At 37.5% G+C, this 14,005-nt stretch overlaps 1 protein-coding gene across 1 annotated transcript; it reads left to right on the top strand.

Annotated features, from left to right (window-relative positions):
- Nucleotides 1–233: 233 nt before the first annotated feature.
- On the top strand, nt 234–13,345 carry LOC143852606 (alkaline/neutral invertase A, mitochondrial-like). Its single transcript, XM_077362068.1, has 6 exons — nt 234–1,298; nt 2,260–2,425; nt 3,002–3,213; nt 5,922–6,415; nt 12,375–12,423; nt 12,514–13,345. The coding sequence occupies exons 1-6, from the start codon at nt 528–530 to the stop codon at nt 12,838–12,840; spliced, it is 2,019 nt and encodes a 672-aa protein (XP_077218183.1). The 5' UTR covers nt 234–527; the 3' UTR covers nt 12,841–13,345.
- Nucleotides 13,346–14,005: the final 660 nt, after the last annotated feature.

Raw genomic sequence — 14,005 nt, 5'->3', positions numbered from 1 at the left:
GTATGAATTAAATGAAGGGAAGTGATATATTTGCCCCCTTTTCCTCCTTAGGCCATCCCATCCCCTTTTACGCGTGGCCTAAAAAAGAAAAGCGGCTGAATACCATTCTTTTTTATTTAGTAAAGGCTAATTGGGTAATTTCGAATAAATGGTATTGACGTAATTTTCTATCGCCCAAGAGGCTTTTTCTGTCTTCATACTGTATTTACTTTTGTGAAATTGGCATTCAGACACCCTCCTCTCGGGTGGAAGTTTCCATTTTTATCCTCTCTGTAAAATGTCCAGAGCCTTCTCTCTCCTTTTCTACTCGACTCTCTCTTTATTTTCTTTTCCTTTTTTGTTCTGTAAGTACACACACACAGATAAAAAGAAAAGAAAAGAATAATTACCAATTTTTTGTTCTTTGATCTTCATTTCTCTCTCAATCTCTCTATTTATTTCTTTCCAAGTCAAACAGAGCTGTGTATAACCTACAGATCTATCTACCTTCTATTTTTCTTTCCTCCCTCATCTCAATTTTCCGTGTTATGAATACAAGCAATTCCACAATGAAATCTTGCTGTAGAATTCTAATCAGTTGCAGAAATTCATCCTTCTTCGGATTCCATTCCCCAAGATGCTCTCATTCCCTGATCGACAATATATCCAATCGTGGATCAAAATTGCTCCATGATCGGCAATTTGATATCAATTCAGTTGGAATTCTAGGGTTTCCACAGCTAATCGGTTCTAATCTTAGACCTTTTCTCATTCCTTATTCGAATTGGGGGCGATCTAGGGTTTCTATAGGTCATTCTAGTATTGGTAAAGATAGGGGTACTTCTGTAATTTCAAATGTGGCATCGGACGTCCGGCGTCTGTCATCATCGTCCGTCGACCCTCATGTTGGGGAGAAAAGCTTTGAGAGGATTTACGTTGTTCAGGGCGGTATGAATGTGAAACCTCTAGTTGTGGAGAGGATCGAAAACAGTGTTTTAGAGGAAAAATCTGGGTTAGATGATAGTGGGTTAGGTGTAAGTACAGAAAATTCGGAGGATTTAGAAGAGGTGAGTGTGGTGAGCCACAAGGAGGAGGCAACAGAGAGCGAGAAGGAGGCGTGGGACCTCCTTCGAAATGCAGTGGTAAGCTATTGTGGGACCCCAGTGGGGACTGTTGCAGCGAATGACCCTGCGGACAAGTTCCCCCTCAATTATGATCAGGTGTTTATCCGTGATTTTATCCCGTCGGCCCTCGCATTTTTGCTCAAAGGGGAGGGAGATATTGTGCGCAACTTTCTTCTTCACACATTGCAATTGCAGGTGATCTTTTGATGCTCTGAACTACGTCATTATTTTGATTTTGATTTTGATTGTGGTAACTTTTCAGTCTTGCAAAATTTACATTTTAATTGCGTCATTGCCATATTTGATTTTTGTTACTCATTTGATGATTATTTTCAAGTTATCAATTGCTGTTTTTTTTTATTTTATTTTTATAATAACCTTTATAAATGCTTGTCTTTGAGTACATTGCCTCTCACTTCTTTGGCTTGATTTGAATTTTGAATGCCGTTATTAGATATCGCTAGTTTCTGTTATATTGATGAATTGCAGTACAATGTTCTATAACCCAGTCTGGATTCGGAAACTGAATACCAATTTCTAATTTCAACTCAGCTGAGTTAGTGAAAAACTCACGAGATTGCATAAAATTGGCCACGTAAAGTTGGTGATCAACTTGGGCAAATTATTTTTGACGAAATTGCTTTTATACTCAGTAATGAGAACCACACTAATTTCCAATTTCGACTCAGCTGAGTTAGTGAAAAACTCATGAGATTGTAAAAGATTAGCCAGGTAATGTTGGTGATCAACCTGGACAAATTATTTTTGACAAAGTTGCTTTTATGCTCAGTAATGAGAACTTATACAAACCGAAATAACTTACTTATGTTTCAAGTTGATCAGTGAATTTTCAGAGTTGTCTGTTGAATTGAATGTTTTCTAAATAGCCATTGGCTTGCCTAGTTAGACAGGATTCAGTTAATCTTAGAAAGAATAAGCTTATGATGTGGGTGCACACACATGATATGGTTTATCCGTAATCTTTGACATGCTTTAAAAATTTAAAATCCCATCTCCTGTTTGATGCCCAGAGCTGGGAGAAAACTGTGAGTTGTTACAGCCCAATGCAGGGGTTGATGCCGTTGAGTTTTAAAGACCGTCGTGAGATTTGGCGTGCTTTAAAATTTTAAAATGCCATCTCCTGTTTGTTACCCAGAGCTGGGAGAAAACTGTGGATTACTACAGCCCAGGGCAAGGATTGATGCCAGCAAGTTTTAAAGTTAGATCGGTTCCTCTTGATGGGAACAATGAAGCATTTGAGGAAGTTCTGGATCCAGACTTTGGTGAGTCAGCCATTGGTCGCGTTGCACCTGTTGATTCTGGTAAGTGTACTCTGATATTATGTGTATTAATAATCAGAAATTGATTTGTAGTTAGTGTTATACAGAGGCGATGCCAGAAATTTTGCACAAGGGGGGCAAAAATTATAGTAATTTTTTATCTATCTTAAAATTAAGATAGAAAAAATTTCTATCTAAAATTTTGCACAAGGGGGCAAAAATTATAGTAAATTTTGCACCAAGAAGGGAGATAAAAATGGTAACATTAAAATTTTAAACTTATTTTCTATCTTAGGGATGATTGGAAAGGGGGGCATATTTTTTAAACAGGGGTAAGTATAAAAAAATATTAAAAAATAAAGGTATATATTTTTTTTTTCCAAAAAATAAGGGGGGCAATTGTCCCCCTTTTCTTACAAGTGGCATTGCCCCTGGTGTTATATGTTCTATTTTCTAATATGCCAGTTATTCGGTAGCAGATTTTCATCTTATCCTTGATGGACTCCCTAGGATGCGAATAATGAGATCATCAACTCACTTTTCTTGATTCTACGATATTGTAATTATCACTCATATGGTAAACATGGAAGAAAGCTGATTCATACCTTCTTTTGCCAGGGTTGTGGTGGATTATCTTGTTGAGAGCTTATGGAAAGATAACTGGTGATTATGCTTTGCAAGAAAGGGTGGATGTCCAGACCGGCATAAAACTTGTCTTGAACTTATGTTTGTCAGATGGTTTTGACATGTTTCCTTCTCTATTAGTCACCGATGGATCTTGCATGATAGACAGACGGATGGGCATCCATGGACACCCTCTTGAGATCCAAGTAAGTTAAGTTTTGATGGAATTCAATACATTTTTACGTGCCAACTTCCCTGGTATCAGATTTAATTTTCAAGTTGTTATTTATTTACCATTGAACAAGTAGATAGGTTGTTTGGTATTGTTTCTTAAACATAACAGCCTTTAAAGGGATTGTAAACCTTACTTAAGTCATGTTTAGTTCTGTATATCTTCAGTTCCCAGTTTCCACCATTTATGGATATATCATCTTTGTATACTGAGAACCCTCAAATTGCACTTTTTTTAGCAAGTATCCTTGCACATGTCAAGGGAAGAGTACTGAGTTCACCTGTTTGCTACTACAATTCCATGAATATCCTCTGGCCTCCTAGGGCCTAGTAGAGCAATGGATGAGATGGTTTGGTACTACTCTTGGCAATCACACTTCCTCAGTTGGGTTTTGGTCGTTAGAAGATAACCGATTGTTATAATATAAGTGGCATCATTTCTTGGATTTTGTGTAAGTTTGTTCTATGAGGGTTTTTCCACATCAGTTATGATCTCCAGTAACACCAGCTCTTCCATGTAAAGAAGCATAACTTTGTTTAGATTAATAGTTCGTAAATGGAATCACAATGTCTGATTATTTGGTGAATCTTCACTCTTTTCAGAAACTTTTCTACCGAATGTACTAATCTTCAACTGGATTCTGGTGGTCAGAAGTCATCCAATTTTTGTATATGCTGCAAGTTGTAGAAGGTAAATATATATAATGATAGTTTTAAAACTCTCCCGCGTCATCGTGGACTCCCTCGAGTCGACTCCCTTTTACCTTGGCCTCGTTCCGTGTTTTGCCTTACAGAGTCAATAAAAACTCCCTTGACTCTCCCGAATTGTGATTGCGTCAACCGAGTACTCAGTTGCTTCAACCGAGTACTCAGTCGCTTCAACTGAGTACTCGAAGGCGTCGTGCCGAGTCGACTAGGATTTTCTTCGGCCGCTTTCTGTGCCGCATCTGCATTTTTAAACACAATCAGCATTATTTATAGGATTTTGTTTAAATTTGTTTAAAGAAGGTTTTACCCACATTGGTTATGTTCTCCACTAACACCAGCTTTCCCATGTAAGTAAAGTTTGCTGTAGTTAGTCATTGTTTAACTCAGACTCGAAGAGAGCTCAACCATGGTACAAGGGAGTTAACTTGGGTGAGTTAATGATTGTTGTGATCAATTTTTCATTTACTAGAGGGGGCAAAGTAATTTTCATTGATTTGTTAGCGCAAAACTCGGAATCTGACTTGATTGAGAACTGGGCCAAGGTAATAGGGACTCGACTCGGGCGAGTCAACTACTGATGCTAGAAGCCTTTAAATAGTGGTTTTGGTTAATAGTTCCTCATAGAGAATGAAGGCACGATGTTGCTTTTCAGTATTTGGTGAATGTTCACCTTTTCTGGCATCCAAGTTTTTTTTTTCTTCTGACCGACTTGTTAAGAGACTTAGTGCCTCCATCAATATTTAAACTTTAAACAGACATTCTTCTGACCGACTTGTTAAGAGACTTAATGCCTCCCAATATATCAGGAATAAAAACGGAAATAATACGTCACCTACCTTATTCCTCTTCTTTCAGAATAAACCAACTAGGGCTACCTCTTAAAAGAATGGGAACCGATGTGATTGATATGCATTCTCTGAATCCTTTCCTCAACTTTTACTCAGAAAGACGACCTCATCATCGTGCAAATTATCACTCCCCACAATCACAAATAAACTTTAGAAAGTACGCTGGTGCTTCCTTCTAACTTTTTTTTTTATCTAGAACTTTTTTGGCAATGAGAAGTTCATCAATAATTTGCGGTCCTCGGGTGAACACACCTTGGAAAGAAGATTGAGTTGAAAGAGTTGTAGAAAGCTCTGCTATTGTGTAGCACTTGAAGGAAACTAATAGTAACTAGTAAGTGTTTGAGGGAAGTTTTAAGTCCGGAGGCTTAGTTTCACTCCGAATGTGGAGAGAAGAAAAGCCTAAAATTATGGAAAATTTTAGAGATTTCGGTTAAAACTTACAAAGGAACTACCATGGCTTTATGGAATATTCAAGACTCTTTTGCACAAGGTATGAAGCTTGCTCCTATCTCATCAGGGCGAAAGCATTTATGGAAAATGTAGCCCACGTAAAAAAGATGGCATTCTTTAGTTCTTTCCATGTGTTGCCATCTCCTGACACTGCATTTTACTTCATTGTCCACTTTATCCTAACTCTTACCTCACATGCTGTGATTTCCTTGATTTATAAGTGAGAATTCAATATATATCGACATCGATAGTTGGATGTTGATTTTTCCTGACTTTGTGCGTATATAAGCATAGTTTCTGGAAGTGTCAACCCCAAAAGAAGAGAAAATTTCTAGAGGTGTGAATATTCTCTCGTACACGTTTGTGAAACTATCACAGTTTTACACCAGTTATATTCATATGTTAATATTCACCATGTGACCTCGATATTTGCTGTTATTATCGTGATTTGATAGTTGGTTAATGTTGATTTATCATTTAGTGCTTCAATGTTTTTTCTTTTTTTACACATATACACATGTTCAGTGCTTGATTATAATTCTTTGACATGATTGCACAACCCATCATGATATGCCATGAAAATATTGACAAGATAGTAGAATAGCTTCTTAATCTTCTTATTGATTATATTGTTACTGGAACACTTGTTTATCATGCTTGACGAGTTAGTTTGGCAGGCATTATTCTATTCAGCTCTTCGGTGCTCCCGGGAAATGATAACCTTCAATGATGGATCCAAGAATCTGGTGCATGCTATTAATAACAGGCTCAGCGCATTGTCATTCCACATCAGAGAGTACTATTGGGTGGACATGAAGAAGATCAATGAAATATATCGCTACAAGACAGAAGAATATTCTACAGATGCTATTAACAAGTTCAATATTTACCCTGATCAGATTCCTGCTTGGCTAGTAGATTGGATTCCTGACAAGGGTGGTTATCTCATTGGCAATCTACAGCCAGCACATATGGACTTTAGGTTCTTCTCTCTGGGAAATCTTTGGTCTGTGGTTTCATCCTTGACTACTCCAAGACAAGCTGAGGGTATTTTAAATCTTATTGAAGAGAAATGGGATGACCTTGTAGGGAACATGCCTCTCAAAATATGTTACCCTGCTCTAGAATACGAGGAGTGGCGTATAATTACCGGAAGTGACCCAAAGAACACGTGGGTTTTCCTCAAAACATTCTGGCCTCTATTTATCCATGTCTCTCTGTTTCTTCTTCTTTTTTTCTGACGGGTGTAAGAGCATGATCTGACTTTTTCAATTATACCATCAGCTGAAAAGCCTCATTTCCTTTTAAAGGCTACTCAAGTCCTAAAGACACTAGCATGTAATTCTCAATCTAGTGTCTGGATTTTAGGTAAAAAATTAAGTCTGCTTTCTACACTGGCATGACAACCATACTTTTATATGTATTAGACTGGAGTTCTCATGGCAGTAGTTTGGTTATGCTACTTTTATAATTTGGATCCTGTGTTATCTTAATGTCCAATCATATCTTTAGTGGTCTTCCTGAATATAATGTTTTTTTTTATGCAAGTAAGAAACATATTTTAACGTTAATAAGTAGTTGGGAGAACACACTTTAAGTGCCTTGGTCTTGTCTAAGAATTCAGGCTGAACTTCAGAACAGCCTTGTGGTTTCTTTTTTACCCCAGTTACACTATAGAAGTTTCTATTTTGCTTTTAATTATAGGTTAGTATTTCTGTTAATTGCTTCTGGTCTTCTGTGTATTTATGGGTTTCAATTGTTATCTCTTTGATTTATATGTATTAGGGCAGAGTTTTGCAAACACCCTGTACTTTTCTTCTTGGAACCTGTTTGTGAAAAAACTAAAAAGCAACTTCCCTAAATATATGTCTGACCCTCTATATTTATTTGGTCACAAAAGCTGGTCTGATTCCATCATGGAAGAATTGTACCAGGCACAAGTAGGTTACAATAATTTTTCTGCTTTATCAGCTTCTGAAAATAACGCTTGATCAACTAATTTCAATCATTGATGGTTATAGATATGATTTGGGCTCTTTTCATAGTTTAGCAATCTGCAATGGATTATTCCCCTTTCAAAATTAACTTCAACTCTTTAACTCAAACATTCCATAATTGTATCATGGATTACTGCAAAAAATAAATAGACAATTTGCACCTGAACAACCTAAACTCAACTTATCTACAAAATGCATGGTAGGAACAAGTACTTTGCGCAAAACTACAGTATCATCATACAAAAATCAAATAAACTAAAATAATCATTGATTATTGGAACCTGACTTTGACATAATCTTTGTTTATTTTTTAAAGATAATGATTTTATCAAAGAATAGATTCTACATAGTACACACAACAGCGACAAGACGTCCCAAAGAGTATATACAGCAGAACCTCCAAATCTCCAATGACTCCAACCTTACTTCATCCAGATTTGAGTTATCAATCACCACCTCTTCCTTCTCCGCTCCTTTAGCCAATTTAATTGCTTGTCCGTTATCTGACGTCTTCATATGTTGAAAATGAAGATCTATTTTCAAACCTAGATCTCAAATTTCCAATATAATGTTTGCTAATTTCCACAGAACAATTGCTTGCTACTTGCACATGCTACGACATTCGCAGAATCACCTTCAATGAGTGAAGGACTATACATAGATCTTGCATATCATCTCAAACCCTAAAGGACTCATGCTTCCAACTCATTAGCATCGCACACCCCTGTTGAACCAAAGAAAGTAAGAAACTTGCGACCGTTAGAATCGCGAAATAAGTCCCCAATGCTCATGCGTCCAGAATTGCCTTTGGAGCTTCCATCAAAATTAAGCTCCACCCATCCGAATGGGAGAGGTCGCCTTCTTGGAGATATTTTTGCATCCCAAATTCCTAATGCCAGAGCGTGTTCCAACACCTCTTCATTCTATATATTTAGTCATGCTGTCAAACTTTTTGAGAAGTTAATCTTTAGCCCGGACGTCATCTCGAACCACCTAGATTTTTTTCTAGATTCCTTACTCAACATCCTCGACAAATGTAAGTGTAGATGGGAAATAGGCCGAACATTTTTGCTAGGTTCCAAACCTTCTATAAAATCCTTTTCTTCTACTTTACTGAACATCCAACCGGGCCCCATTAACTATGATAGAGAATGTTGGTGTGGATATGCAAGCTTTTATCTATCCCCATTTTTACCAAATCTCATGTTTTCCTGAATGAAGTTGAGAATGTTCCAAACCACATCCATATCGATCTTGCATATGTTCCCTTTATCACCTCCCATTTTCCTGGTATCAATTACTTCATTTGCAATGAATATTCCATCATTCATATCAATCTTGCATATGATCCCTTTATCACCTCCCATTTTCCTAATTACTTCATTTGCAGTGGGTATTCCATTAGGGCCTGTTTGGATACCTCATATATTGTATTTGGATTTGGAATTGAGTTTTGAATACAAAATGAATAGACCCACCAGTTAATGTTGAGGGAGAGAGAGGGAGAGGGAAGGGGTACTTCCTAGTGGAGGGGAGATGTTGAGGAGCAAAGAGGGTGAAGAAAACTGCCAGATCTGTGGATTTCCAATTACTTATTTACACAACATATTTAGAAATCTGATTTTTTTCACTGTCAGTCGCTGATTTGGAAATCCAAGGATTTGATCCAGAACCAAATCACAACACAAAAAGGGCTGCAAATGTGAGAAATCCAAATCAAAATCTTCTCGGCATCCAAACGGGCACTTACTGCCTTCTATAAATGCCCCTTGGAAATGTGGTATAATTTTCTCCATCACTTCTTTAACTCTTCTAGCTAATACTTTGGCCAAGATTCAATGATTTTATACACACCATGCTCTAAGCTGATGGGCCTCAAGTCTTTTAGCTCAATAGCCCCATCTTTGTTTGGATTGGGAGTTATAAACATGGTATTCATTTCCTTGCCTAACTTACCTCTTTTCGTGAAACTCTGATATAAAGGCCATTGCATCCTCTTTGATCACCTCCCAATAATTCTGGTAACATTCCATAGGGAATTCGTCAGGTCCCAAGGCTTTATTTTTTTTTATGCTAAAGATGTAGTCTGATTTTTTCTTCCTTGAAGTTCCTTTCCAATCAGTGGCTTTGATCCAGTACACATCCATATCGATCTTGCATATGATCCTTTATGACCTCTCCTTTTCTTGCTATCAATTACTTCATTTGCAGTGAGTATTCCATCTAAAATGTGTCTGCTTTTTACAAATGACCTTGGATATGTAGTAAAAATTTTCCATCACTTCTTTGACTCTTATAGCTAATACTTTGTCAGTTTGTCCAAGATTCCATAATTTTATACACACCATGCACTAAGCTGATAGGCCTCAAGTTTTTTAGCTCAATAGCCCCTTATTTTTTCGGATGGAGAGTAATAAACATGGGATTCATTTCCTTTCCCAACTTTAACTCTTTTTTGTGAAACTCTGATATGAAGGCCATTGCATCGTCTTTGATCAGCTCCCAATAATTATGGTAAAATGCCGAAGGAAATTAGTCCTGTCCTGAGGATTTATCTTTCTTTTATGCTAAAGACGTAGATCTGATTTTCTTCTTCCTCAAAGTCCCTTTCCAACTAGTGGCTTTGATCCGGCATGAGCCACTTAAATCCCCCCCCCCCCAAAAAAAAAAAAACAAAACAAAAAAAAAAAAGAAAAGAAAAGAAAAGAAAAGAAAAGAAAAGAAGATTAGGTCTCCAGTCAATCATATTCCTTTGAATATAAAGATTAAAAAGCATCGGACAATTAAGTTCTTGTTGCGGTCTTTCTCTTCAAGCAAGTCCCTCTCATCTACTAGGCAATTCATAGTGTTGATCCTTCTTCTTGTATTCGCCATCCTATGGAAGAACTTAGAGTTCTTATCCCCTTCTTTGAGCCATATGGCCTGCGACTTTTGACGTCAATTTATTCCCTCTTCTTAGAATCCCCTCGTATTCCACCAATAGGATTCACCATTTTTTCTTTTCTTCTTCCACCAAGTTCTTCCTTTCAATCTAAAGATTTGACCTTTTGCATGACATCTTTTTTTTCTGGACTTATTTTTCTCTTCATAAGCTTTTTCCCATTTCCTTGATCTTTATCTTCAATCCTTTCAATTTTTTGCATAAGGTGAATTCTTTCCAACCCTCCAGATTGATTTCTTTCCACCATTCTTTATCTTGTCAAAACTAAGCATCTCGCAAAGTGCCATATCAATTTTTAAATGGTCTCAGCTCACCATCTAAATCTTTCATTTCTAATAATATTGGGCAATGGTCGGAAACTGGGTGGGACAAACCTCTTTGAATGATTGCATTGTCGATTTCTTGGACACCGGTTTTCTGAAGCTTAACTTTGACGGGTCTAGTCTAGGGAATCCCGGCTCGGCTGGGATTGGGGGAGTGCTGAGAAATGAGTTGGGGGTAGTTGTTTGGGCCTTTGCGGGCCCCATCGGTGAAGCGCATGTTATGGTAGCAGAGGTGAGAGCATTATATCAGGGTTTGAAATTTTTGGTTAGAGATCAAATGACCAACGTGGTGGTAGAAAAGGATTCTTTAAATGTAATTCGGTGGCTAGAAACGTCTCAAAAACCGCCTTGGAGATTTGATAGGCTGTTTGATGAGATGTTTGATTGGGTAAAATCTTATTCAGTAGTCTATCAGCATGTACGTTGTAGTGCAAATAAAGTGGCGGCCTCCCTTGCTAGAGGAGTTTCAAAGGAATCTCGAGCACTGTTTGATTCCCTTCCCCCTTGACAATTTGTTGTATTTAGTTTGTGATGTATTTGCTTTTTATTTCCTTTAGATCGACCATCTCGGACTTTCTTCTTTGAATAATATTGGCTACCATTTTTTTTTTTAAAAAAAGAACCTCTTTGAATGTTGAGAGGAAACGCTGCTCCCACTGTTTAGAGACTAGAACCCGATTGAGTCTGCTTAATATAAGATTTGAATGGTTATTCGACCATAATGTCGATCCCTCGCCCCATAATGATGTCTTTGATAGCCACTCATTTATTAATGGATCCCAAACTCCCTTATATTCAAAATGCAATCCTCATCTTCACTTCTAAACTGAAATTTCCCAATGCCTTGCCTCAAGGCAAACCTGTTGAACTCTCCTTTAACCCCTTTGCCTTATTCTTTCTTGAAGTGTCACATCCCTTGTCCTGGTTCTTAATATCCTTGAACATTTTCGAAGTGTGGTTCTTATCGTCCTCAAACAAAATTCCCAACTCCTTCCCCATATCGAACATAGCATCTTGTTTCGGTAACTGGTTACTCCCTCCTATTGGGGACTCGAGGTATTCTGGATGAGAACCGCATTTAGGAACTCTTAAACCACCTTCCAGAGGATCCTCCTCGACTATATTCCTGCATGCGGTCATATCCTCTTCTGGATTATGGGTGCCTCTTGCAATTTCCCTGCTACAATCCCCGTCACTTCGGCTACTTTATAACGACTTCTCCTTCATGATTCTCGCTGTGCTTGAACTGTTCTTATCTGCTCCCTTCACGGCCCTACTTACATTCTTCGGAGAATTTAGACCTGCTTGGCTTTTACTCACATTCAATTATGGACACCTCTCAGCAGTCTTCACCAAAGAGCCTTCACCCCCCTCGCTCCTCCCTAAGACATAATATTTTTTGTATGTTTCTACTTATTTAAATTTTGTTGCTATTTTCTTTAGTGAAACATTACATTACCTTTTTATTTAGTTGTGCAATATATTAAAGTTTAAAAATGGAGAAACATACATTTCTCATTTGATATTTTACTACGTTCCATTTTCCCCTTGCCTTTATTTTCATATAAAAGTACACATTGAGGAGAAAGTTACCAACCAAATCAAATAGGGAAAAGAACTTCATAGCATAAAAAAGATACTGGCTCCATATCCAGAAAATCTTAATGCAGAATGTAATCTACAAAAATACAGCGGATATATACTTCACCATTTAAAGAGTCCCAACTTTCTGGTTGTAATTAAATATAGTCCTTTCGTCTTAAGGACTCCATTAAAGCTTTATAATCTTCTGCTTGATATCTTACTTTACGTATGCATTAAGAACTGGTTCAAAGACTTCTCATCTCACCAAAACTATAATTCTTGCAGCCCATGGTCATATCATAATGGAGGATCGTGGCCTACACTGCTATGGCAGGTATACTTGGATAGATTTTTAAGTATATGTTTTAGCTGTCTGAATTTTGCAAATTCACATTCTAACCATTTTATTTTGCTTGATTTTTAGTTCACGTTAGCTTGCATTAAAATGGGCAGGCCTGATATGGCCAGAAAGGCCGTTGAGTTGGCAGAGAAGAGACTATTGGTTGACAAGTGGCCGGAGTATTATGACACTCGAATGGGCAGATTTGTTGGCAAGCAATCACATCTTTATCAGACATGGACAATAGCCGGTTATCTTACCTCGAAAATGCTCTTGCAGAATCCAGAGAAGGCATCCATGTTGACATGTGAGGAGGACCTTGAGCTTCTCGAAGGCTGCGCTTGCTTGCTGAACAAAAGTGCTCGAACAAAGTGTTCTCGTTCTGCTGCTAGATTGCAGGTTCTCATATAACAACATCCACCATTGAAAGGTCTTTATACCTCCATACTGTACAGCAAAGGAATGAGAAATGATGAGGAGAAAACCATTTTCCACTTGAAAATGTAACATGAAAGACTCTTTCTTTTGATGTAAAAATGGGTGTAAAATAAATTTTACGATAAATTTGTTTTATGCCCTTTGTACATCGAAAGAAACGAAGCCAGAGCTGGAGCTGAATGTATTCATCTTATTTTATAGTGACGAAAATTGCAACCTTCTTAGTTTAGGCCAGGGGTAGCCTGAAACTGTCTCATTTCTCACCCAAATTGTGCATTTGTTTTTTATTTTTGAGCTTCACAGCAGTGACAGACTAAAATCAGATTTCCCACGCATTCGAGGAGATTTAAACCTGTGACTGTCTCCACACAACAATTCTGTTTGTTGTATCTGTATCAGTAGCTACATGTTTTGCATTTTTACTGACATTGAAATTGATAGAAAGGTTAGAAGCAATGATATTCTCTCTTCTTTGATACTTTACAGCCCGAATTTCACTGTCGTGTGCATGGAAAGATTGGTTTCTTGGCTATTTTATCTGCATTGTTTCATGAGATCGAATGCCACATGTTATACGATCTTGGATTGCACCTCAGAAGTAGTCAAGGAGAACCACTTAATTACTGTGTGTACGTTACAGAAGTTGTGCTTTTCTCATAGGGGTCCACCCCTTTCTATTAGGAGGTGGAAAACTCAACCCGACTCGAAAGTGGTTAACTCAAAGGTGTCATGGGTGACTATAAAAACTCCACTACACATTTATATAAATGTATGGTGTTTTGGAACATATATCGATCTCTCACCATTTAAGCTAAAAGTGTTTATACTGGAGCTATTTAAATTCTACTTGGGTTTTACTCGAGTTGTTTGTGAGTCAACTCATAAATTTTAGTCTCTCCACACAGTTTTCATTTCAAACACCTTTGAGCACCGCTATCTTCCATGATGACAAGAAAATATATGAAAGAGAAAAGAGAAGAGAAGAGAGAAAAAAACTAGTTGTGGGCAAAGGATGACTATTGCCAAATGCAGCTTTAATCTATTTTCCAATTCTGTTTTTCCTCCATCACCGGAAGCCTCTGTACATTGCCCAAAATTCTAACTTTAGTTTTTGAAACGATTAATCAAAATGCAAACT

The sequence above is a fragment of the Tasmannia lanceolata genome, unplaced genomic scaffold (genome assembly GCF_043159265.1).
Source record: "Tasmannia lanceolata isolate RefF3 unplaced genomic scaffold, GAP_Taslan_0.1 ptg000019l, whole genome shotgun sequence".
NCBI classification, from domain to species: Eukaryota; Viridiplantae; Streptophyta; class Magnoliopsida; order Canellales; family Winteraceae; genus Tasmannia; species Tasmannia lanceolata.
This window is presented reverse-complemented; position numbering and strand designations above follow the sequence as displayed.

Coding starts and splice junctions, on each gene's coding strand:
- LOC143852606 (XM_077362068.1), top strand. CDS start 528: ATGAATACAAGCAATTCCACAATGAAATCTTGCTGTAGAATTCTAATC. Junction 3,214..5,921: donor GACACCCTCTTGAGATCCAA/GTAAGTTAAGTT, acceptor TTAGTTTGGCAG/GCATTATTCTATTCAGCTCT. Junction 12,424..12,513: donor GGCCTACACTGCTATGGCAG/GTATACTTGGAT, acceptor CTTGATTTTTAG/TTCACGTTAGCTTGCATTAA.